General features: G+C 40.3%; 1 protein-coding gene across 1 annotated transcript in view; it reads left to right on the top strand.

Annotated features, from left to right (window-relative positions):
* The window catches only part of THSD7B (thrombospondin type 1 domain containing 7B), a gene marked incomplete at its 3' end in the record, with an annotated part of 241747 nt that overhangs the window by 68212 nt on the left and 147375 nt on the right, over positions 1–26160 (top strand). The window contains exons 5-6 of the mRNA XM_079539376.1: positions 7226–7381; positions 9092–9289. Coding sequence (XP_079395502.1) covers positions 7226–7381; positions 9092–9289 — 354 coding nt within the window. The remainder of the gene's footprint in view (positions 1–7225; positions 7382–9091; positions 9290–26160) is intronic.

Here is a 26160-nt window from a genome sequence, read left to right as displayed (position 1 = left end):
AGTTCTTTGTTCTGCTTTGAATCATGATCTTCCAATGCATTCCTTCTGGGGGATTAGTGTTTCAAATTGGTACATGTGGCATCTGTTCAATAAACCATGTGAAAGTACTTTCAGGAGGAGAGAAGCACCAGAGTGCTATTAGAGTAGAGCATGCCATTAGCCTCTTGAGTGCTGGCTGTCCTGTGCACCACCAGGCCCAGCTCTTTAGCAGCAGTAAGTCAGGTGTGCAGGTTGTTGTATTCCTGCATATTTATTGGAGGAAGACTGCGCTGATGCAGATAAGCTGCCCACAGGCATTGGCGCAGGGTATGCACTACTTCAATGAGCATGAACTCTGGGTGGAGTATGAGCTCTGTATTAAATGCACACTGTTTTTTCAAATTTATGCTGGTGAAAGCTGCAGGAATGAGAAATTTGATTTACTCTACGGAAATTAGAATTGGGAGTCTTTGATGTTTAAATCCTGTTGTCTTCATCTGGTTAATGAAATTGAAAAGAAATATGTAAGAATATATTAGTGAAGAGAAACCTTGGTTAGGACCATAGAGCAGAGAGCTAACAGTCAGCAGTGGCATGAGAAAACACTTGGCTTGGCCAGCTGGTGATACAGCAACAGGAGAGTGCAGCGAGCCTGATTAACAGAAATAGAGTTCTCAGGAGGAGGAAAAACCCCATAAGCAAAACTGAATGCCCAAGAATGCCCTCACCCCAAACTTGAGTATTTATCGTCAGGATGACTCAACTGGTTCAAAAAGATGAGAAATAGACCTCTGAAGTGTAAAATATATTCAGGCAAGTCTGCATCGGATTTATATTGCTGGGATGCCGAGTTATTGATCTGTAAGCTCACCAAATGCTGAGCAGAATTTACGAGATAAAACTCACATAACAGGAAGATAAATATGTAACAGCTGGGTACTTTGGGGGAAACCCTGTAGAAGCAAGAGAGGAAATGGTTCTGGATCTTTGGGGTATCTGACAGTGTTGTTTAAATGTGTATTTCAGAAACTTCAGTTTGGATCCATTAGGGAAAAGCATTTTCCCTGATGTGTTTTTTTATAGGTATAAGGTTTCCTTTTTTTTCTTCATGTCTGGAAACTAATTAAAGTAAAATGAAAAGAATGTGTAAAATGAAGTTGACAACGAAAGAGATGTGCCTTCTAAAAGGTGCATTTGAAAGAATCTGCCTTTTTTAGCATGCTATTTGATGTGGCCATGGAATAGGTACCTCTTCATAAATACATTTATTTACATCTCTGTCTTCAGTATGCAGCAAATAATGTTCTGCCCAGTCATTTCACACGAGATACTAGGTTTTAGTTCAAGTATTTATCTTTGAAATATAAGATTTTAAATGTGTTTGCATTTTGTCATTATATCCTGCCATTGGAACTGGATGAGTTTTATTCAGCACTGGTTTACTCTGAGTTTGGTTTCATTGTTACAGGGAAGGGGAGCTGCAGCTGCTCAAACAATGCAGTTCATTCAGGTGAGAAAAATGGTAGGATTTGTGTGTGTTGCACCAGAGAGTGGGTCACCAGGGTCAGCTAATGAAGCTGGAGGTGGCAGGGCTGGTCCTGCAGTTGTGTGGGACAGCTCTGCATGGGACCACTGGGATGACCTTGAGCATCACGAGCATGCTGTGATTGGAGCAGCTCAGTGTCAGCTGCTTTGGGGGCACCACTGCCATGTCCTGTGTGTGAGATAGGCACTTCAACACAGTGCTTTGTTGGCGATACCTGTGCTCCTGCAGTGACAGCATTTGCAGAGCAGAGTCCTGCTCTTTGGTGGTTTTTTGCTGCTAATTGAATGCTAAAATGAGTGATGGGCAAAGTCCAGACTCTTAATAGGCTTTCATGATGAAAGCTCCATCTTTCTTTTTTTTCCCCCCCATTTTCCTTGTGGCTTCTCTTACTCTCCCTGGCAGTCTGTTGAAAGGATGATTTCCAGCATCTGGTGGCCAACAGGGTTCGTATCCTGGAGAATCCTCGTTTCTCTTTCTGTGATTGCCTTTATTGGTATCTGAGCACCCCATTTTTCTCTGCATTTCCTCCTGGACACTTATTAGTGACTTGTGACCTCTGGTCTGGACAGTTGTGTGACTGAGAATTCTTGCCAGATTAAAGATTCTGTTGGCAGTCTCTACAAACCCCCAGTTTGGGAAGAAGATCCTGCTATACAGTGCGGTATGTGGAACTTTCTGAACAAGAAGTGCTAATAGCTTGTCACTCAGTAAAATGGTAAGGATCTTTGTTGTTCTGAAATTCATAAACCACTATTAACTTTTTTTTTTTCATGCTGTGATGAGCTTTCAGTTCATACTTTGTTTCTTGACCTTTAATTCATAATAGGGTTTCAACTGTATGCCTTGTGGCTTCCAAACTGATCGATTCTTTTTGGGAGCATAAAAGGATCCTTGCCATCAGGGATGGGTTGCATGAAGCCTTTTTTGATGAGGTGGTGCAATGGGCTGGGTTTTATGCTGTCTTCACACTACTTCAGTTACATTTAACACATCTCCTTCGTCTAATCTTTTATTGTCACTATAAAAGTCTTTCAGATTGGAGAAATTGCACACCAATGTTGTGATGGTTTCTCCTTCTTATGTTACACACGTACAGGTGTTTTTATAACAATTCATTCCCTCGTGATTTTCTTGGGTAATTTCCCTTCATAGTGATCCAACTGTCTTGGTTCATATGTGCTGAAAAAGGTAGCAAGAAGTTTTACAAAGATGCAGCATCCCTTCTGTGTATTGTAGTTAGTCTTAATTAAGCATAACTTTGCCAAAAGATGTAGTAAATATCTGGTTGTATTGCCTTGAGAATAGAATATTCAACAATAGAAGGCCCTGCCAGTGTGCAAGAAACCATCTTGATGCATTCCAGATCTGCTAGCAGTGTCTAGATGTGTCTCATTAGAGTGTTAATATCAGAAATACTTGTGTTCTGTTCTGGAGGGGAAATGAAGTTAAGGTCCAGGAAAAGATTGTGTTAGTTACCTCCTGTGGAGTGAAAAACTAAATTTGGAAGTAATCATTGCTACTGAAATGCAGTCCTATACATTTCTCTTTCTGACTGGCCATCATTGTGCTTGATGTAGTATTGGTATGTATGCCTGCAAATATGTGCCCATATGACTGTATTCAGAGATAATTTATTTATTGGCTTAAAATTACATTATACAAGTAGTATCAGAGCTGATTCCCTCTTCCACACTTCCCCAAAATCACTACCTCAGTAAAAATATATAGGGAAACAAGATACTTTAGAAACCAATTTATTATCTCCTGCTGGTAGCAATAACCTGAAAATAACAGCAAATAGTAAAACTCAAACTTGAGGCAGACGCCGGTGCTGGGAACAGCCGTAGTCGCATTTATAAAGGATAGATTCAATATAACAGCTAGAAAAATGTGCAATGTTTCAGAGGCTTCCAGATTAGTACTTGATTGCTTTTTCAAGTTTATTCTATAGATTGAGAAGAACACAGGATTTTGAAATGTACAAACAAGCGTAACAGGTAAGCTGCTACTTGAATGAGATATTGTCTCTCCCTCCCACTCCTCCCCACCTGACATCGGCCTTTCCCCTTATCCCCAAAAAATTGACTAATGGGTTTCCAAGGAAAATAATTACATTAAAAAAAAAACACAAACCGAAACAAACCCCAAAAACACCGTTTTTCAGTGTAGGAAAATGCCATTACCAAATCCATTATTGAGCACAATCACAAGGCAGTCTGGTATTTAAAGACAAGCCTAGCAGCTGTGTTCATTCATCATAGGCATAAATTGAGGGTTTTTTTTTTTCCTGACCAGGCTCTCTGCACCTATTTGGAGGCTGCTCTGTGTGAGAATTTTAGCATTTAAAAGGTTCATAGAAAAAAGTACCTTTTGGTTCCTTGAGAAAAGGATGTTTATTAGAGTATGAAGAAACAGCATTGTTGAAGAAGATCCTTTGGATGGTGAATATTACTTTTTAAGAACTGTATATGATTCATGTATTACTATAAAGAGCTAAATCAAATTGAGAATTGAGGAAAAAGAAACAAAGATATGTTCAAAGAGATGTTGAGGTGTGAGATGGCTACATCTCAAATGGTTCAAAGAATGTACAGAGCAGTATTGCCTGGCCAAGCCAATAGAAAAAAACTGCAAAATTGAGGAGAATCAGTTAATCTCAGAGCTGAGACAAGTGTTTGTGAAGATATGACAGCATCACTGGGGTTTCTTACTTTGTGCTCCATTGCCACGCAGCGTGAGGGTGGATGAGAGATTATGCTTAGACATGGCAGACCTGTCCAAAGTGGGGTGTGAAAGCAGCCCTCCTCTGTTCTGTTTCTTCCTCTGTGCTTAAAATCTTGCCACATTTCCTTCTGGCTGCAGTTTTGTGTTAGAAAGTGAATGCGTCATTACAAGACTAAAAGCAAGTCAATTTCAGCAGACACTCAGACAAAAATCATATCGGGCTTTTAAATAAAACTGACTGAAATCAACTGATGGAAATAGGAGTTGTCAATCAAACGGCTGACAAAGTGATGAAACTCTTTTATGGAGCCCCACTGGTCTGTCCAGTTGCTCTGGCTCTCTTGCTGGGAATAGTGGGTCTTTGTTCCTACCTGTTTTTCAAAACGGATGATGCTGTATATGCATTTCTTAATGCAGCTTGTTTGGTTTTGATCTTGGCTTCAGAAATGAGTTTCACTGAAGGATTGTAGTCGGTGCAGTGAAAATAAACTGGCACAGCACTTGAATACATATGGATATTTGTTTAAAATAGTCTGTGTATTTTCTGATCTACATTTTATAGAATATTTAGAATTGTTTAAGGAAGTGAGAAAACAGTTTTGTTCTAGGAATGAGTAGGACATTGGTCCTGGGAGACATAAGGGGAAAAGAGCACCCAGTGCTGGAATCAGATAGAGCATCAGTCTGAGGGAGGAGGAGTGGGATGCTGGTTGGCAAGTAGGGGACAGCACACATTTCCTCCGAGATAGAATCATAGAATTCTTTGGGTAGGAAAGGTCCCTTAAGACCATCTACTTCCAACCCCTTGCTACACGCAGGGACACCTCCCTCTAGGCCAGGTTGCTCACAGCCCCATCCAGCCTGGCCGTGAGGGCTTCCAGGGAGGGGGCATCCACTGGGCAACCTGTTCCAGTGTCTCACCTCCCTCACAGTGAAGAATTTCTTCCCGTCATCTAGTCTAAATCTACACTCTTTCAGTTTAAAAACATTTTCCCTTGTCCTGTCAATACACACCCTTACAAAAAGTCCCTCCCCATCTTTCTTATAGGCCTCTTCCATGTACTGGAGCCTTCCACTGATCTGGTGTATTCAGTATGCTCAGTTTCACCCTTGATGTACCAATAATAGCCTGATACTTCAGCTTTTTGTCTTTGAGTTTTCTTGTTTTTCGTCTATTCAAACTAACTTCAAAATACCTTTGGCATGATTGGTGAGTTTTCAAGGAAGGAGAACCAACCTATATTGTCAAGTATTCCACATTTAAATAGGTACAGTGCTTCTGTATGACAGTGTAAAAATCAGTGGGGAGAAAAGAACCTTTGCTAACAACACCTTGAGTTAATGAAGAGCAGAAATGCACTTTATTTTTTGTGTTGACCATATGCACTCAAATCTATTTCCTTTCATTTATTCAACTGAACTTTCAAAAAATGATACAGGTTTGCAAAGTTTAATGCTGAAAGGCAGGTTAAGCCAAGCATGAGACTTCTCTGCAAAATACATACTCTTATCCTAAGAACTCTGGTATTTATCTCATTCTGTCTGTCACTTCACTTGCATGGTCTTTAGAAAGGTGTGCTTATGTTAGCGTTCAGGTGAATTGGATTTATGCCACCGTGTTGCAATCTCTAAATGAATATGTGAAAGGCTGTATAGTGTCTCAAAAATCATTCAGAAAGTGGTCTTTTTGCTAATATGTGATCTTTCAGGTTAGAATTAAATTACAGCTTTTGTTTAGTCCTGTTATTCTGGTGAGTTGGAATCATAAGTGCTGTTATTGGTCTTAAATCTCAGCTTCTAGGCTCATAAGTCAACATTTATCGGGATTTTGGGCAGCAAAGTCATGAGTTTGAGAGGAAAAAAAGGGTTTTTCTTCAAATGAATCATTTCATAGAAAATGGTATAATATCAGAAAAAAGAAAAGATTGCTCATATATTGGACATGTTTTTATAAATTCTTTTCAAGTCAGTTCCACTCATGGAAGCAAAGAAAAATAGATGTTAAAAATAAAAATGGGGATAAAGCAAGCTCAGTAGCTATAAAAATTAATGAAGGCTTGGTCATATCATGGCAGAGTAAACTCAAACAAGCCTGTGCCTTTTGAAAGGTTGCTTTGATACTGATTTATCTAAAGAGACAGCCAAATTCAGCCCATCATGTAATTAAAATGCAGTATCATATAATGACTCAGAAGATAGATTTAAGTCAGCTCCTTTCATTTCCTTCTTCCTCCCTGTCCCGAATAAAAAGGCAAGAGACGTTAATTGAAAGTAGAAATCTCTTATGATAAATGAGAATGCAAGGGAGTCAGCTTTCCAAATTTATTGCCAGTATCAACAAAACCAACGTGTGGCAGAGCTGGGGATTGTTTCATTTCTGGAATGAAGAAGTTTGGAGATCTGCACAGTTCATCCATGTCTTCCATGGCTCGAGGCAATTAAATAAACATCTCTCCTTCCAAATGAGAAAGTCTTTCTGCACATGTATGAAAGGATCAGATAGCTTGTTTGAATGTAAATGAAGCAAAAAGGAGGGTCTGGATCCTGCATGGACATGGCACGATCCCCCTGTGCTCAGTCTTCCCCTTATCTGCCTTTTCCTGATTCCCAATTACTGTGTGAGGTTTTTGGATTCTGTTCTCATGCATCTTTCTCTTCTGTATGAAGAGGTCCCCTCATGTATAAATGCAGGGGAATAGGTTCCAGTCTGTTGCTTTGACATTGTAGAAAATCAGCACAGAATTTATCACCCATTTCCCCTTAAACACAGTCAAAAATTGGGCTGCTGAATATGAATGATTAGGTAAAACTAAGTGTCCTGCTGAACAGAAGATTAACTTTTTGATCTAGGAGATAAGACCCTCAAAAAGCAGTGGATTATGGTGTGTCTTTGTGCCAGCGGTTGTCTCCAGAGCTCTGCACGTTAGTCAGTGCAAAATAACTGTCCTGTGTTTTCCCTCTTTTGTTTCCTTCTAGTTAGCAGACCAGTTGATGGGAAGTTCTGCCTGGGCCCTGCTCCCTCTGCCTCCCAGCTGTGTGACCTGCCCTGTCCCTTGGAGTGCACAGTGTCTGCCTGGCTGGCGTGGGGCCCCTGCCTTCCCGAAGACTGCCGGGACCGCCAGGGAAGAAGAGGTAATGGCTTATTTGCATGTTTCTTGTAGCTGTGCGGGATCTAAAGCGGGTAATGGAATATTATGATGAGATTGCAAAAGCAGCGCTGTCCAATTCTGCACTGGGAATTTAATGTATGTCTTTTTAAATTAACGTAGGATACAGCTCTTAGATGTGCACACACGAAGTGCAATATGACCTTTAAAAGCTTTTTGCAGTTATTCTTGAAAGAAAAAAAGGGATAAGGTTTTCAGCCTTATTCAAATCATTTTATCCTACACGGAACTTGTAGAAAGGGAGGATTTCTTGGGATGGCAACTGCAAACCTGCAGAGTGTGAGGGTGTCCCTCACCTCTCCAGTCTCCTGAAGTCCTGCCGTCTGCCTTGGCTGAAGTAAAAGACTTGGGTGAAGCTGAAATGGCTCTGGTCTGAGGTGTATCCCACAGCACTGCCACGTAGAGTTCAGGCTGAGCTGAAAGATGATTCTGGGTTTGGTTTAAATTCCTGCAAGGAGAGTATCTGAAAACTGTTCAATGTTCTCTAAATCTTAATTTTCAAGAATTCATGCTGGATGCTGCAACCCTTTGAGATTCGTTGGTGAGCCATTCTGTCCTTTGTAAAATAAGCTGGAAAGATTGCTATTGAAGTTCAGGTCAGGGAAAAAGTATTATTACTTGGAAGTTACACTTTTCTGAAACCAACAGAAATTTCTGAAGTGATTGGAGCTCTGTGGAATTTTGCAAATGAAAAAGGATTAAAGTTTTATTTTTAAACATAAAGGTTTGCTAAATCATTCAATTTTTAAATAGCTTTCAATGGTGTTTTGGTTTGGTTTTTTTTTTTTTTTTTTTTTTTCCCTGATGTGAGGATGGTGGAAGTTCAGTCTGTTGTATTCTGTGGAGTCTTTTTTTCGTTTTCTGTTTCATGGCCAATACTTGTGTAGTATTGTGGCCTCCTCTAATACTATACCTTTACCCCCTATCTGGACACTGTTGTAGGAAAGACCACCACATTTTTCTTCTGCATTTCTTACTGTTCTGTGTCATTTACATAACAAAACACGCTGAAAGGCTGAAAGGTAGTCACATACTAGTTCTGCATCTTATATCACTGTCTGACTTGTGATTTTATTCAGAAGGAGATAGATTATGTAATCAATTCTTTCATTATTTTTGTAACCTTTTTTGTCCACTTTACATTTGAATCTACCAATTTAATAGGATAACATTTCAGAGAGGTCTGATATGCATTATGAATCAGAAATCCTTACACCTTCATAAGGCAGAATACTAATTTCTTAGTAAACTACTCTGCTGTGCCTTGAAACAAGTCTTGTCGGTAGTGGATTCTCAGGCAGGTATAATTGCTCTTTGAATCTTCATTTTCTTAATATTTCTCTTTTATCTCAGTGTTACTGTAATGTTAATATGTGCCTCAGAAGTTAATTATTGGTTTTGGACATGTGTCTTTCTAACCAATGTTAATGAAAAGGAAAAAAAGAAATTTTAAAAACTTGAGTTGTTGGAATTCTTGACGCACTGTTAGATTTTGCGTGTGTGGGCTGTGTGCAATACAGCCACTTACCATTCCAGTCAATTCAGTAGCTGCAAATGGGTTTCTCTTGGTTCCTTACGTCCTTCACTTCCATATGCCCTTTGAGGTCCTCTTGGTACTTTATTGATATAAATATTTTTTTGTAGTTGTCCAGTTAATTCAGTTCTTCTTTTCCAGGCTTTAGAATGAGGCAAAGGCATGTGCTTGTGGATCCTGTCGGCACCCTGGCAGGTTGTCCACATTTAGTTGAATCTATTCCTTGTGAAGACCCAACGTGCTACGAGTGGATCATTTCAGAAGGAATATGTGTTGCTGACCATGGAAAATGTGGACCTGGAAAACACATCCTGAAAACTGTATGCAAGAACAAGAAAGGTAGGTAATGGTATAGTTTTAAAAACCTCCCTTTTAACTGGTTTTCTTCTGAAGAGCAAATACAATCATTTACAACAGCTTCTTACTGTTTTTCTTACCAAAATTTTATGAAACCTCAGCTTTTTGAGTTGACTGTGGTAATCATCAGAGCGTAAGGCTAATATTGCATGGGATTTTGCTGTGAGCTTTCCAGTCTATTTTATTTGAAATGAGAGGCTCACCAGTACAGGTTATGTATTGTCTCTATGGCATATGCTGTACCTCATCCACAGGCCATATTGTGACAATATTGTGATACCAGTGGCTTGGTTCTACTTCGTATCCCTTTTTAAGCCCATCTTGTAGAGGAATAGGACTGTCACTGAGGCCAGCAGCACTGTAGGCGTAAAGACAATGAATCCCTTTGCACTGCTTCTAGCCTCGGTTTTTAGCATGCAATTTGAATGTTTGTCTTCTCATAACAACCCACTTACCACTGTGTGAAGGAATGCTCAGTTGTGCTGTCAGAATTAATACAAGAATTGCCTATTATCTAGATGAAGTGATGGGAGTAATACTTTACCTACTTGATAGCAGTTTGAGACCTGCAGAACCTTCAGTTTGCAAGTTGTTAATAATGAATGAGTACATTTTTATACAACGTTTACAAACAAACCAGCAAGAGCTGATTTCTCATACATGGTTTGAACTTGAACATTTCTTGATAAGGTCAGTGTTGTCTGATCTTTAGATTCAGTTACATGAAGCACAATTTTGCAGTCCGTAATCACGGTGAGATTCTACTCACATCTCAAAAGTAGCAAAATTGTGGGATTTTAGAGCCTAAGTTTATATCTGAGATGGAGGATATCTTTTTTGTATGGTACTCAGGCTGACCACAGAAAACAATTTCAAGTTGATAACATGAGAGTTTGATTGACAAGTGGTTAAAAATAATGTGTCATTTATGAGGCACAGGAATCTGACGGAATTAAATTATGTCTCTTTTGTCCACCTCGAGTAAAGGTTCTTCTGAAATACATCAAGAATATGTGGTTTTCTCCCAGCTTTGTGGAAATGGGGAAAAAATCTTGAACTATATATATATATATATATATATATATATATATATATATATATATATATATATATATATATATAAGATGACTTAGGCAGAATACACTAGAGAGAAGAGATCTGTCTCTGAACTGAGTGGTCTCTTCAAATGTGTGATTCTGACTGTGTAAGTCCAGTTGTAATGTGATGTGTGCAGATGGAGCCCTGTATTGCAGAGGAGCACCATGTTAAAACTGTGCCAACATCCATTTCTGTGCCCCAAGGTGAGGCTTGTAAGCATGCAATGTAATGTGGCAGATGCTCTGTCTCTGATCAAACTGTTCTCTATGGCTGTGATCTTGAAGAAGCCATGCCTTTGAAGAGTCTCTTCATCATTTAATTGCTCAAAATCATATTGTAACTATGTATTTCATTTCCATTACTCTCTGCATGTTCTAGTTCCCAAAAAGCAGTGCTGGGGCATTGTCACTGTATGTGATCATCGGCTGTTCTAACTGAGATGGCTTCACAAGACAGACTAGAAGCATTGGTTAAAAATACTTTATAAGCTTTTCTGAATTTTTTATCTAGTGGGATAGGACTGGCAGAGTCCTTGAAGTCAAGGTTGAAAAAAGTCAACTTGCTTCTTCTTCTGTACTCCAGTAATATTAATTGCTTTCTTTGTAACCTTTGTTCCTTCTATAGTGTTCTCCTAGCAAGATTCCCACTGCAGTGCATGGTATATTTTCTTGGATGAAAGCTGGAATAAGCAGCAGAACTGCATAAAGTGTTCTGCCTGAAACAGCTGACTAATTGGTAGTGGAAAGCCAACAGGAGGAACTGTGAAGCTGAGACAAATCAGTTATGGATAAAATAGCTTAAGACCTGTATTCATGTTTAGCATTTATATAGAAGTCTAAATTCAATGCAAGTAACTGCCCTGCTGAAAGCATTTAGTGTAGCTGCTTTGTGTGTTGATATTTTCATTTATTTAAGTAGCTTTTGTAGAATTCAGTGCTGTATCCAAAAATTCAGTCATTTATCCACTGTCAGCCGTGCCTAATATGGCTGCTCAGTATTCCCACTGTATGCCTAAAGAGATTAAAAAAACATACAACATTTCTTGGACCCCTTTAAATGGCAAAATCAAATGTATCTCATCTTAACAACAAAGTTAATGATAGCCTGCAGTATGTTGATTAGGGTACTTAGGTTCTTCTTTGTATCCCTCCCTGCAAGATGTCTTCCTTTTCAGATATATGCCAGACTTCTTGGCATGGTGCTCTCTTACTCTTGTTGCAGAGTGTTAGTTCACCTCTGCTTTAGATGTTGAAAGCAGTAAATGAGTCAGCCCCGCTTCTGTCAGCCCTACCACAGAGCAGCTTGGCATCATGGTTTCCTACCCTTGCCCATCTCCTCCTCTCCCACCTTTCTCAGCGTGGCTGTGAACCCACATCCTTTACGAGCCCGTGCTCTGTGGTGTGATGCTGTGTTGTTGCATGCTGCTCCCCTCAGCATGAGGCATTTTTCATGATGAGACCGATTCTTCCCTTGCCAAAAATGAGCTTTAATTACCTTGCTTGCAGTGGGAGGGAACTGCGCATGTTTTTTATTCCTATCTCCCATAGCACAGGACTTTGTTGCTTGCCCTAAACTTACCTCCAGCACAGCGGGGCTTGGAACTGTATCTTATCTCTGATGTATGTTGCTGAAGATACAAGTGAACAGAGCACTGGCCCTTATCTGTCCCATTTCTGATCACCCCAATGTGTGGGGAGTGCACAGTGCAAGGGCCTCCATGAGTTTAGTCAGTGATGGACACTGGATGCTTTGAGGAACTTAGCACAGCCAAAAGAATAATACAGTATGGATGATGGAACTGAAAGTTAGATCAGTACCAGGCAGAACGTATTTAAAAATTTTCTTTGTATTTACAAACAACCCAAGAATGGTTAGTGATTTTTCTCAGAGTTATTTTAATTTGATCAACAAGGAATTGAATAATCTCCTGTTTGTAATGTATTCTTGATCAGAGTGTTGCAAGTATTTGACATTTGCATTTGGGCAGTCTTGATTAGAACTGACAAACATTACTGTGCATTGACTAGATGAAAAAAACATGAAATCTTTCCAGTTCAATTGCTCCCTTTAAATGTTGTTGCTCAGTAGATACAAAACTATGATCATGGTCAAACTATCTAATTTTATAATGCAGTTGAACAGCAGCCAAAATATATTGTTTTGTTTTGTGAAGACAATGACTGAAATAATTTTTTGTACGTTCTGCTCCTTATTTCTCTGCAGTAGCTGCATACATATCGAGTAAAGTAAGGCAGAGGGAATCTGAGGTTGTAGCAGTGTGAAAGACTGATGATAATATAGACAGCAGGACTTGGTCCAGGGTCAGCAGGTAGAAGTTCAGCTCAGACAGGAGCTGGCATACCTTCACAGTTTCCCAATCTTTTGGTTTAGATGCACAGGCAGACAACTGGGATTAACATATCAGTGTGGTTGGGCCCAGTCTGATACAGGAATTGTTTTCCATGTCTGTATCACAATATTAATAATAGGCAAATAGCTTGAAACAAGACAAATGCTGAATCAAACTGTGATTTTAAGAATTGCACTTTGTAGCTTGCATATAGAAGAGTGATTCTGGTGAGGAGCATGATCTGAATGCACTGAGAACACGTGTGAAAGGAATTGCAGTGATTTCATGAAATAACAGCTGTGTGTCATGAAAATTAATAATTCATTTTTCAAGCATTTAAAAAATGTTTCTTACAGTACTGGAAGCTAAATCTCAACTATTAGCAGTGCTGTTGAATGAACTGTAAGGTCTTATTATTCAGAATCTATTTGGTTGTAATTCCCATGTCAACATTTATTAATTTTCATATTTGTGTTCTGATAACTACCAGAAGAACAATTCATGACAACTTACTATCTCTGCAACAATGAACAACCTCGTGTCTAAATAACAGAAAATATGAAATAGTTTATATGTAAAGCATTCATTGTTTCAATTAGCAGATCATCAACAAAGTTTAACACAAAGGTAGTCTCATTTTACTTGATTAGGGATGTTTTACTCCTAGCTAATAAATCTAATCAAGGAAATTTAATTTAGATTAGAAGGAAGGATTAAGCTCTTCAGAACTGCTGAGCATTGCCATTCCTTTCGATGCTCTCAGCTTGGGCATCTGGCTTACTTTGTTTTCAGGAATTAAAGTTGCAGGCAAATTTAAGTGGCACCCAAATGGAAGTTCCAGGGCCGTCACAAACCCACCTTCTTCTGTCTCTCCTAGATGCTTCCAGGCACGGGACATTTCTGCACCCTTCTCAGGCCAGTCCAACACGTAGCTGGCTTGGTGGCGAGATGCTTGAGTAAGTCAGGTGAGATGGCTAATAGCTGATGGATGGAAGAAGTCCCCAGAATTAGCATTCTCACCAGGCTTTCAGACCTGCTGCTGCTTGAGCTTTTAAGCAGAAGACCTTCATACAGCTTCTACTGCTGTCCTGGCAGTACTGCCAGAAGTCAGAGTTTGTCTTGTTATTTAGCAAGGTGGTCTCTTTGATTCTGGAGAGTCACTATCTAGAATGTGACACTTGTTGAGGTGGGAATAGATATTTTTATTTCTCAAACTTTATTAAGTTCACTGAAAAAAGTGCACGTTGGGGTGAAATGCATCTGTTCCCAAACTTGAAGAGTTTTTACCTGTAAAACTGGAAAGCGGTTTTTCAGAAAGTCAGAATATTTTCCTTCAACTCTCTTTTGAATAAAGTGTTTAGTGTTTGCTTTTTTATGATGAAATAGGCCAAGTCTGAAACAAAATAATAAAATCAAAATATTTGAAAATGAGAATAATATAAAAGCAGAATATTCCTTTCAGAGTAAACATTTTGCTTTATCTTGAAATTACTTTTTCTTAAATCCTCCCCTACTCTTTTTTCAGACTACATAAAACAGAGGTTTTACTCTTTTCAGACTACATAAAACAGAGTTTTTTTCTTCCTTCTTCCTTTTTTTTTTTTTTTTTTTTTGGTTCAGTGCCCAAACAGAAATCCATTATTCACACAGCTCCATTGACAGAGCAGACACTGAAATCCTGTTGGAATTCAAGCAAAGAGTAAAGGGAAGTAAGGTAATCAAAGCAGTGTTATTTTAAGGTCCAGTATTATGTTCTGCCACAGCCTGTCAGTGAAGCATTGCACCTAAGGAAGCTTGGAGACTCCTCGGGGGTAGAACGTTAATATTGCCGGGTTCAGTTAGCTTGTACTTCCATTTAGACTGTGTCACATCCTTTGTTCCCCAGGAGTTGTTGTCCAAGGAGATAGCTTACGATGTGTGTGCTGCTTGGCACGTGCTGTCACACAGCATCAGCTGGCACATCCACAAGAGTATGGCTTGCAGCCTTCAGAAGGAAGGCACTGCTGGGACAGGAGGTGTCTCACTTCATTCCTGGTTCAGCTCATGAAGCTGTCTGAAAAGTTCTGGCTTAACATGAATTTCAGAAATCCAAGTCTTTAACTTTTAACCTGTCTTTAATCTGAGCTTAATACACGGAGGAGGGAAAATCATCTTTTCTTTTGTGATGCCTTTTCCCAGATGTGTCTGTGCACCAGGCAGACTTGGGAAGGCTTTGACTTGTAGCTGGAGCACATGGAGAGTGTACTTTTAGGGAGTAAATGAGTGAATGATGTACAGCTGAATGTTATGTAGCTCCATCTATGGGTTAGGGACTATTTAGTCTTGGTTTCTTAGATTCAGAAAAACTGAACTATATACTGCTTTGTTCAAATCTGTGTGCTGTCAGCTTTAGCATGACAGAACTTGCAGAGTAAGGTCTGAGTAGTACATGTGCTTTATAGACTGTAGTGTGCTGATCTCTCTAGTGACAGGGCCCAATGGAATGACATGGAGCTTTATGGGGGGAGGGCCAGGTGGGGGTAGAGGAAGGTTCTGCCCTGGAGGGTGGTGGGCATTGGAACAGCTGCCTAGGGCAGTGGGCATGGCCCCGAGCTGCTGGGAGCGTCTGGATAGTGCTCTTAGATGTAGGGTTTGGATTTTGGGTGGTCCTGTATAGGGTTAAGACTCATGCACAAGTTCACTCATCTTTGGTTGTGAGCATACCCCGCCAAACCCAATCATTGGAGCTGCTGATCCCCAAACAGTAATTTTCTGGCAGGTAAAAACGCACATCCTCATGGCAATTAAATAGGATCTATGCTTCTCATGTTGCAAACCATAGTGAAGGAACATATTACAGTGCAGCAGTAAGGCTGATGAGTGTCATGAGTGTTTCAGAAGTCTCCTTGAATGATGTGTGGCTTGTTCAATAGATTTGAAACTTGGTGGTTTTTTTGGTAGTAATTAAGATTGATGTGCTCTTTGGGGAGGCTGGTTTATGAGCCTGGTGGAACAGATACAGTTACCTCTTTAAATCTTACCTTGCTGCAGCTGAGTCATTGCCAAATATCTGACATCTCCTACTGAAAACATTTAAAAAGACAAAATTCAGATTGTGAACTGACCCAGGAAAGGTGCATCAACAATTTGAGGACAGACACCTTCATGGATTCCAGTGAATTTACTGCCTTTGCAACCTCTACTCAAGGTGATGTCTGCAAAAGAAACAGAAGATCATTTTTAGGTTAATTTTAGGGAAAGTTGCTGAAAAGTAAGAACTTTCTTTGCTTAGTCACACCAGGACTTTTAAAATTCACTCAAGATCGTAGCAAATGTATGGCTCACAAGCCAAGGAAGATAGAAACTCGGAAGTCTGCATATACAATTCTTGCAGTAGCTGTATTTGCATAGATATCTGTGTGTGAGAGTCAGGCACGTGCTAAAATACAGGGTATAATATTTAATGGTGGAAAGCTGGGGGGTTTAGGCGATGGTCTTAAATCTAGAGGATAAACTTAGATATACTTTGATTAATTTCCTTTGCCCTTAAATGCGCATATGTTGCACGATTTCCAACTGAAGTGCGGCTGTGCCTTGCAAATCCTGGCAGCATGATTTGTGTCAATCACCCAGAAGGCAGCTATAATCAGTATCCAGTGGCGATTTCAGCTGCATAGAGTTGGCAAACACAGATACCAGTCGAGTTGATTAGGGATATGGACAGCTTTCATCCTCCCTGTGCTTGTCAATATAAAGAATTACAGCTACCTGTGAAAATAGTTTCTCAATGTCAGCTAAGGTAAGTGTGAGCTTGTGGTGTGGTGCAGAGTGCCCTCAGCTGAATTTCTACGCATAAATACTATTCTTTTCAGTATCCGCTGCTCTTTTTTCATACATAATGTGTCCAAAAGTTGTTTTTCAAGACTTCAGAAGGGTGTTAAAATGGCCATTTCTTCCCTATGGCTGTTGCAGGAGAGAGGAGATGGATTTCCTGCTTGAATTTGTGAGTGGGAGCAGCAGGTGCTGCTTTTTTGTTGTTGTTGTTTAATGAACTTGAGCTTCTAACACCTGTAGATGTGGAACAAAGGTTTAAGGTCGCTGTTTCAGAAATGGAAATGGTAACATTAAGAAAAACATAAACATTACTCATTACTGCAAGATTTTTATTGCCCTTTAGTGTGTTAAATGTTATGGAATGAGGCTGACATAAGTTGATCTGAGTTTGTGATAAAGGTTACCTAAAGAGCATGGTGTGTGTGAGTGACCTGCAGTCTGTAACACTGCTGTGAGAGGATTGAAGAAGCTCCATGGAAGGATTAATTTTTAAATTAATCTATATTAGAACAAATTTAACTAAAATGAACTATTTATTTAAAGAGTGAAATGGACTGAAATAGGGGTCCTGTATCATATTTTATAACTGTGCATGTATTTATGGATCCTGGATCTGTGACCCAGCAGGGAGTGAAGTTACCAGGAGGAATGGGTGGGGGATTTGAGAGTGAGGGTGAATCTCATCCATAAAAATTCTCAATCTGTGGACTAAACAGGCTCCTAATGAGTTCCTAATGATTTCACTGCCATTTTAGCAAGGAGAGAAGCATTTAACATATGTAAGTATTTTCCTCACTTCTTGTACATCACTGCTAACACTTGTGTTATGTCCCTTATACACAGAGCACAAAGCTCACAATTTTGAGGAATATAAATGGGGATGCTTTCTGACATCTTTTTATGCTTCTCATCCCAAGCAGAGTTGCTAAGGCATTTTGTGCTCTAGTTCACACCTCTGTTCATTTTGATACCTAGAAATGTGTCCTCTGAAAATAACCAGTGGCTATTCATGATGCTCGTGAGTTACCTTTTTGCCTGGTTTTGATGTGGAGCTTTCAGAGCCTCTTTGCATAGTTGTGACATGGGGCAAACCACAAAACTTCCTGGAGCTTTAGTTTCCTGTCTGTAATAGTCCCTTGAGATACGTGAATTCAAAGCTTCTTGCATTTACACTGTCCTTAAGCCATTTCTCTTTTTAATCAGATATTACAGCATGTGTATATGACACCATTCACACCATTTTTCTGAAGGATCCTGCAGCTAAATAGTGAGAAAACCCAGCACAGGTTGTGCAGACGTGAACCTTTTTATTTAAGCAGCTGTTCTGATCCCTTCATGTTGAAAAGAGATCATTTGCAGAAGTGTTATCAAAATACCTTTTTAAAAGATATAAGAGTGAGCCAGGAGGGATTCCTGTTCTCTGTACTTGCAGCTTTTATCCTCCCTTGGTGATGATGCAGTCTTTGCCCGCATGTGCTCAGCCTCCTGCCCCACAGCTCTGCTCCTCTCTGCCCATCCATCCCATGGTGCAGGCCAGATGTTGGATGCATACCAAGCTCTGAGTGCTGGGCTTTGACCAGCCTGTGTCTGGCCAGCAAAGAAAGCAGGCTGGATAACTTTCCCATGGTGATGGCAAATAATTTGTGACCTTTTTCCATCAGGCTGCTGCTGGTTCAAGTAGACATGTAAACCTTTAAGGGACCAACCTCGTGTCAAATTCTGTTTACATCCGTGACTGGTTTCAAAAAGAGCATGATAGCATATTGTGATTTCCTTAGGAAGCAAGGCTAACACAAAGAGGACTGTTTTTAATGTAGTTGATACTATATATATATTTTTTTTTCTCAGTAGACAGAAAATTGTCCAATTCTCAGTTCAAAATTATTCTAGCTGGGACCTTCTTTCCCAAGGGAAATACTACAAACAGTGTGTAATGTATTTAAATTAAGCAAAAGGTCATGAGGGTAAAGAAGTTGCTGGTGTTTTATTGCATTGTGTATGTGAGGACTGGTAGGCTGGAATCCAAGCTACCATGCAGCCCATGGCAGTGGAAAGGCAGCCCAGGATCTGGTGGTGTGCCCTGCCATGGGGATCAGCAGCAAGCTGCTTGCAGTGCTTGTGAAAGGAAATAATTTGAGTACAGCTTAAATAGACAGCTTCTCACATTGATCTCTGACCACAGACCTTTTTGTGGAGGAGAAAGAAGTGCCCTTTGTGTAATTTAATCCTTTCCTGCTGGGTGGCCCTACAGAAGGTTTTTTCTGTAGCTGAAACTGCTTTGGTGCTGTGTGCGGTGCAGAAATGATTTGAGCTGCCTTCATACAGCACTCGAGTGAAAATTAGCGTTGCCCTTTCTTAAAGTTTCTTTCTGTTTGTGGAGGAGAGTTGATGAAAAACAAATTTAATTCCTTGTTTTGAGGTTAATGGATAGCAGAGGGGAAGGCTCCTCCCTTAAAATACAAAGTTAGAACAAGCTTTAATTAGGAATTCAGGATGTGGAAATTTTAGGCTGGTGCTGCACTGCAGAGATTGGCTCTGCTGCATGTCGGTCTGTCATTTCATTAAGGTAAATCTTCCTCTTAATTCTAATTAAATATTGTAATGCCAGGACTCTTCATTAAGCAGCAATTTGTGATTAGTCCAGTGGTAGTAATGAAAAGAAAAGCATGTGCTGAAATGGTAAGAAATTGCAGAATGGGGAAAATGGCCACAGGGTACAGCTCCTAAATGCTCTCTACTGTTTTTTTTTTTCTGGGTCAAATTCCCACTGAATTTCAGCACTTCTCACACAGATCCTGGTTTGTTTAGAAACAGAAGAGATCAGTGGGCCTTGACTGCAGGACTGAGCTCTGAAATAATAAGAAGTAATAGACTAAGATAGGCCAGAGAAAGGGAGAACTCCTAATTCTGCCAAAACTTGGTTGCCAGGTTATTATTTTAAGTATAGATTGCATTATCACTCTTGTTTATCTGTGAATTGAATCTCATATTTAAGAAAAGGGAGCTTTTGTGAAGTGCTGGAGTGAATGTGAATTAGTGAATTGGGGGAGATTCAATCTTTGAGGAGATTGAGAACAATTTAGAATTCCATTGTGCAGTGTTCTTCTTGTTTTCTGCCTGTACGAAACATGTCTGCAGTTGTCTCATACTGGGAACTGCTTTTGTTTGGAAGAATTAGACAAGTAACAGGAGAAGGTTTTTCATAGCTCCTTTTCAAGTAAACAAGCAGTTAGGGTTTTATCTTTAGGCAGCTGACAAGAAGAGCGTTTTCCAGTTTTGAAGCTGTTCCTCCCGTATTGTATGCTTTTAATACAACATCATTCATGAAGCAGATCCTTTTCTTTCTCCCTTTTCTTTCCTTCTCCTCCCCCCAGATAGAATTCAAACTGAGATGTGGGATTTGGGCTGGTAAGCATGAATTTGTATGGTTCCTTTCTGGGAGCCGAGTCTGTGCTCTGCCATTAGATGTCTGCTCATGTTGCCTTATGAACCTTCAAACTGATCCAGCAATCACCAAGCCCAGAAACAGAAACAAGGACAAACAAGGTGTGTGCTGGGTCAGTAAGTTCCAATTCCAGTTTCCCTACCAGATGTAAAATTCCCACTAAGTAGAGCAAGAATTTTCCCCAATTTCACCAGATTGCCCAAGTTGGATGGAAAGTCAGCACTGTTTTGTTGTGTACGCAGTACTGTGCCAAAAGAGACTGCAGCCAGGAGAGCGGTTTGCTCCTGTTGGTGCTGTTTACAAATAAAGCTGACGGGTTTGGTATAACTGTGTTGCAAACTCTCTGAGACTGTGAATTTAACTGAGTGCTCCCAGGGCATGCATAGATTTAAGGGTAACAGTTTCTTGCCTATCAATAAGTATCTTAACGCCTTTACTTTTAATTCTGTATAGGACTTAAATCCCAGGAAAGTAATTCCACCACTGCCATTCCTTTATATCATAGGAGTCTGTATTAATTCAGGCTAAGCTCAGTTTTCTAATACATTATTTATTTAGGTCTTCAAAATGTCTGTGGTAGTGCATGTAGTTGTCGGAGCATATTCCTGTTTGTTAATATTATATGGCAACCTGTTTTCCCAGGGCGCTTAAAAAATGAATGCCTTCAAATAAGGCTGTGATTTTAAAACCCCCTTCTTTCTTCCTCTCTGGGAACTGTAGTATCCCATAATCTTACCTATGATTCCTCTTCTCTGCAGTCATTTATTTTAATAGTCCTGGAAGCATCTTCATTTCTTTAATATTATTTTGTGATAAAAACACTTGTTGAGGGCTTGATTGTGATACCTAGCCTGGCTTTTGCCCCCTCTCCCCTGGGAGATGCAAGCTTAGAATCACCCTTAGGTTCAGTAACAAAATCGCTTACGTAAAAGGGTGAAGCACTGAGCTGGTATTTGCTGGCACTTGGCAAAGCTTACGAATCAGGATACACAGCAGTGCTGCAGAACTGACGGCAAAACAAATGGTGTACAGTGCTTGGAAATGAATGAGTCGTGTGAATGAGCATTGGCATGTACATCTCCAGCCCCATATTAAGATTAAAGTGAGTTGTCTGCCGTACAATTGCATAATTGCTTCTGTGACTGATTTGGTGTAGCTCTGTAATAAGTTGTGAATACTGTATGCTGACCTGGTTAATGGGATATTTACTGAATGAATATATTTGTATAGTTTAATAGGAGGGTGTTTGGTAAAATTAGCAGGATGAGAAAGAATGGCTGAAGAAAGTGATTCTTCAGTGAGCAATAGAGTCGTAATGAGACAGAGCTGGGTTTGGAAAAGGCTAAGAAGTAAGGAGAGGAAAAAATAGAAAGCATCTTTGTCAGATTAAGCTTTCATTTGGAAGGAAGAAATAAACTGAGATAACAAATGAGGTGATGGGAAGGCTGTGCAAAGGCAGGTGAGTCCTTGGATGGGCAGAAACCTGTAAGAGGAGCACATGTGGCCTTCTGGTTGTCTTCTGAGCCTCCTGGAAGGAAAATGCTGCTGCTGCCTTTGGGATTTGGGAGAGCAGGTCTGATATGATATGGGCTGGAGCCCCTGATGTGCAGTAAGAGGACAGTGGCCACATTGTGCTGCCCCTGCAGGCACCTCTGTGGGGTTGCTGTAGGCTCTTGGTGCCCATGGCTCACCATCAAGTTTCTGAATTGGGGCCATCCAAATCTGCAGTCTGGTCACAGAGCTCTTTTGGTAGAGTGTTAGGGCTTCCTGCTGGGGAGGTCACCTCTCTATTGATGTATGAAGGCTTGGAGAGGAGGTCATGCAGGGCCAGATTCCATTCTTCATCCCACTGCAGAGGTCTGTATCTACTGCCAGGGTGAGGAGAATGCACAGCGCTTGGTGGTACCCTGAGCCAGGCTTTGGTCCTACTAGGGGAGGCAGCCTCCTTCCAGCAGTAGTGACAGCTTCATTTTTACATATCTCTTTTTCAAATTTAGCTATTTTAACTACTATAGACTAAGATAATTATTTCATGAAGTAATATTATCTGCAAATTAACCTTGGATCTTTGCGTAGGTTCAGAAAGAGAGAGATAAGGAATTTTATCACAAATTGCAGACTTTCTGGGTTTAATGTAAAGGCCGTGGCAAGTAATACATTTAAACTGCGTTTAAGTAGAAAAGACCAGAATATCAAAGTCTAAAAGCAATAAACATTAATTTATTCAGAAAGTTTTTATTTTTTCTTTCTAGTTTATATGTTCTTTTTGCACACTGTCATTTAATGAGGTTATACTCTGATTAAAGTGGAAAAAAAAAAAAGTAAAATTAAAAGGGAAAATGTTTTATTTCAGTAGATAAAAATGTAGCTTTTAAAGTATTTCAGCTTGCCCTGCGTTGTCTGATCTAGCTGTACAATCCTCCATTCAGTGTGGCTGCTAGACTAACAGATTTGGGGGGGAAAACTCCCCCTTACGTAGAGTTTCTATTGAAATCCACATTTTCATTTTCTGTGACAACTAACACAATTCCAGTAATCCTTTTCAAATATTCGCTGGCAGTCTTCCCAGACATATATTTTGAAGGTTAAATGGTTTAGGATTTATGTACTCTACTACATAGGTAGATCTGAATAAGCTAATAAGCCTGTATGGCCTCTCCATTGCCATGACCAGCTTGGATCTCGGGAAGCTGTGGCAGCCCGGAGTTGGGGCTGGTTAATGAACTGTGGCTCTCATCTCTCTGCTGGGCTAATGAGCCCAGGGTGAGGTGCTGGGCTGGAAAACTGCTGTTACAGTTGCAGTGCTCACTTGGGTATTGTTACATAGTGCTGCTTCACATGGTGTACCTGCCTGGCAGCTTGAGGTTTTGGCTTTCTGTCCAGGAACATCTCTGTTTTTTTTTATAGGCTGCAGTTGGCGTGAGTACAGAGCAATAATTAAAATAATATTCCATGAGGTTTGCATTTTAGTACTGCAGTTTGATTAAAATTGGATCTGCTTTTTCCTCTCCCTTGAGGAACATTGCTCTCTTTGTGGCTAATGAAGAGGAACAGCCACTGTGATCAATATTTATGGTGTCAGTTGGGGCAGAACCTGCAGTTCTTTCAGCCCTTTTTGTACTGTGGAGCTGGAATGGATGTTGTAACTCCAAGGTAATTAATGGCTAACCGTGCAACTTGATATGAAGTCTTGAATGGCATTTCTTTGTATTGTTTCTTCTGAGTCACGTGTGACTTGCACAGGTTTGTTGGTTCTCACAGCTGATGGGGCAGAAGTAGGACTGTGGTTTTCTTCATTGATGTACTTTTGGATCCCTCAGTTATATCCATTGGTATTAATTCATGTGTTCTCTGAATTAGGAGCAGTCTCACTTGGGAGTAAAACTCTTGCCATTGAACACACACTTGAAGGGAACATATATGCACTCTTTCAGCTGAGTTCACTGAAAATCAAAGAGAGAAGAATTCTTTTTATACTTCAGTCTCTTTTACATGTCCCAGTAACTGCTGAACATAGCGAATGTTTAAGTCAGAAGTGAGTGTTGCAAAGTTGCTGGCTGTTCTGTGCTTCTGCATCTTACTGGTTTTTGGTCTGCTCCTGTCTGTGCTGGAGCATTATTGTGCAGCTGATCACGAAGTCCACAGAATCTGACAGTATTCTCTGTTCATGTTCGCACAGCTCAGCTCTGATTCCTTCAGTGCTTTCCCAAAATAACCGTATCATCTTTGAACTCTTGGTGGGTTGCTCCTTGCAAAGTTCTCCTGTTCTCTGCCAGTGACAGGGGCTGGAGGCAGTCCAATGTAATTAGTGAGTATTTTGGAGACTGCTTTGGCAGCCCTGTTAAATATGTGCAGTCAAGGCAGGATTACTATGGGGGCTCATCATTTTTCTCATTAGGGCATCTCTACGATCTGTACTCTTTTTTTTTTTTTTAATTGGAAATTAGCCACTCTTATTAACACGGGAGGTACCCTTTGGTCAAAATTGTGACATAGGATAAATGTGGATAGTTCCTAATAAAGAGAGAGAAAATACATCTGCGTACATCAGGGTGGAAATTTGCCCTTTTGTGTCCATTCCATTTCTCTCAGAGGAGAATTTCATTTTCTAGTAAAGGCAATAAATTTTCACTGCTCAGATAAGTGACTACAGAGGTTCATCATCAGGATTTGAGGAAATAAGCCTCCTAAGAAGATGGATGATGACAAGGGGAGTAAGAGTTGTTATCCAATCATTTGTCACAGTCTAGAGCATTAAGATATATGGGCAAGCCCCCTGCACACTGTGTAAAAGTTCCTTTTTCCATCAGATGGTTGGTACGTAATAACTTATCTTGTGTGTTCAGCCAGTATTACATGCTCTCTGAAAACTCATTTTGTTTGCCTCTCTGGATACACAGTAGCCATATACATTATACCTTTCTATATTGATGGGAAGTATTCAGACATCATCAAAATGCAGCCCCACGATTAGTAAAGGTTAGAGCTGGCTTCCCTGGTGCTCACACTGACTCCCTTCCCTCTGCCCTCCATCCCTGTCCAGATGTTAACACAAACTGCCTTGCCTGGTGTGCTGATACTGCTCTGCTCCCAGCTTTCTCCAGAGACTTTTTACTCTGTCTGCTTTCCTGTGATTCCCTGTTTTACAGGAGCTTTCCTCAGGTTCTTCCCTTGTCTCAAGGCTTCGAAACCATGTAGCAAACCATTGGGTACAGTGTCGGTGAAAAATGAGATTAAACATTCATGGCTGTGGGAGAGTGTGTTAGCATATATGTATTAATTCAACACTTCCTGCTGGCTTTCAATATGTTGGGAGGTTACATTGCCAGTGAGGTGACTTTAAACTCTCTTGCATCTGTAGAAGAATACATTTCAATTGCTTGAGAGCAAGTAAAATCTTGTTCTGCTTCCCTATTTTCAAAGCAACCTTGCCCCTTTATTTTAACAAGCAAGCATTTCTCTCCAGACCAACTGTAGTTAAGACCAAATTTAGAAATAGTTTTTTGTCCTCTGACAAAACATTGATTGTTACTTTGGCATGGGAGCTCTATTCCTTGTCCTTCAGCAGTTTGTTCACTTTGTGATGTTAACAATGCAAAGTTTGTGGCTTTGGCTCCTGGGTGACCTGCTCCCCTCTTTGGTGCTTGTTGGAGGATGTCATACATAGCTGAAGTTTGCCCTGCTCCAGCTGGGTTTGCTGTGGTGTGGAGTAGCTCAGGAACCTGACTGCCATCAGCTGAGTCTGAGGGCTTGGCATCTTGCAGAAAGTCCTAGAAAACTCTGGGAAATCCTCCAGTGTGGCAGCTTCCTTATATCTCTGTGCTGGAGTTTTGATCTGGCCTTCAATACATTTCCTCCAGCCTGTTTGGGTTTCGTGACCAAAAATTTCTATAGAGTCAATATCACAGAATCACAGAATTGTAGGGGTTGGAAGGGACCTCCAGAGATCATCGAGTCCAACCCCCCTGCCAAAGCAGGTTCCCTACACCAGGTCAGCAATATATTTGTTTGCATTTCTTTCTTGTAGTTGGCTTGGCAGGATGTGCTGATGACTCACAAGCAGAGAACTTTTATTTCATTCTCCTTGATAAGGCTTTTAGTTATGGAAGTATCAGGCTCAGTCTTTTGTGGTGGCCTGGAAACCTGTGTAAGACATGGTGGGAACTGAGCAGGTTTCCAGCAGCCTGACTTCAGTTTGAGTGTGCAGTCGTTTGGACATTCAGTGCCTGGTCATGAATGGGAGATCTGCTCCTCTGGGCTCAGGAGGCATCAGGCCATGTTTTCAGGTAAACCGAATGCAATTTTGAGTTCTAGCTGTGTAACTACAGCACTAATAACAGCTACCATTTTTGATCCCTCAGTACTGAATATAAAGGTGGTCATTTCTGTTACATTTTCAGCGTTGTATTCTGCGGGCTTTTTTTTCCCCATTTTTGCCTTATCTTTGATTGAACAATCACCTGAAATGTGATGAGGACATGGTATGCAGAAAGTCATCTGCTTGTCTTTTTTTCCCAATGACTCTGAGGCGTGTGAGCAGCAGTTATCTCAGCTGCTGATCAATGAAGCTGGAGCTAATGTGTGAAGTGACCTTTTGAAAGAAAAAGAAAGTTGTGCCGATATTACAGTTGTAGTTTGAGTCAACTT

The sequence above is a fragment of the Tetrao urogallus genome (assembly GCF_951394365.1).
Source record: "Tetrao urogallus genome assembly, chromosome: 8".
In the NCBI taxonomy this organism is placed as follows: Eukaryota; Metazoa; Chordata; class Aves; order Galliformes; family Phasianidae; genus Tetrao; species Tetrao urogallus.
The sequence above is the reverse complement of the archived record's forward strand: the minus strand, read 5'-3'. Positions and strand labels throughout refer to the sequence as shown.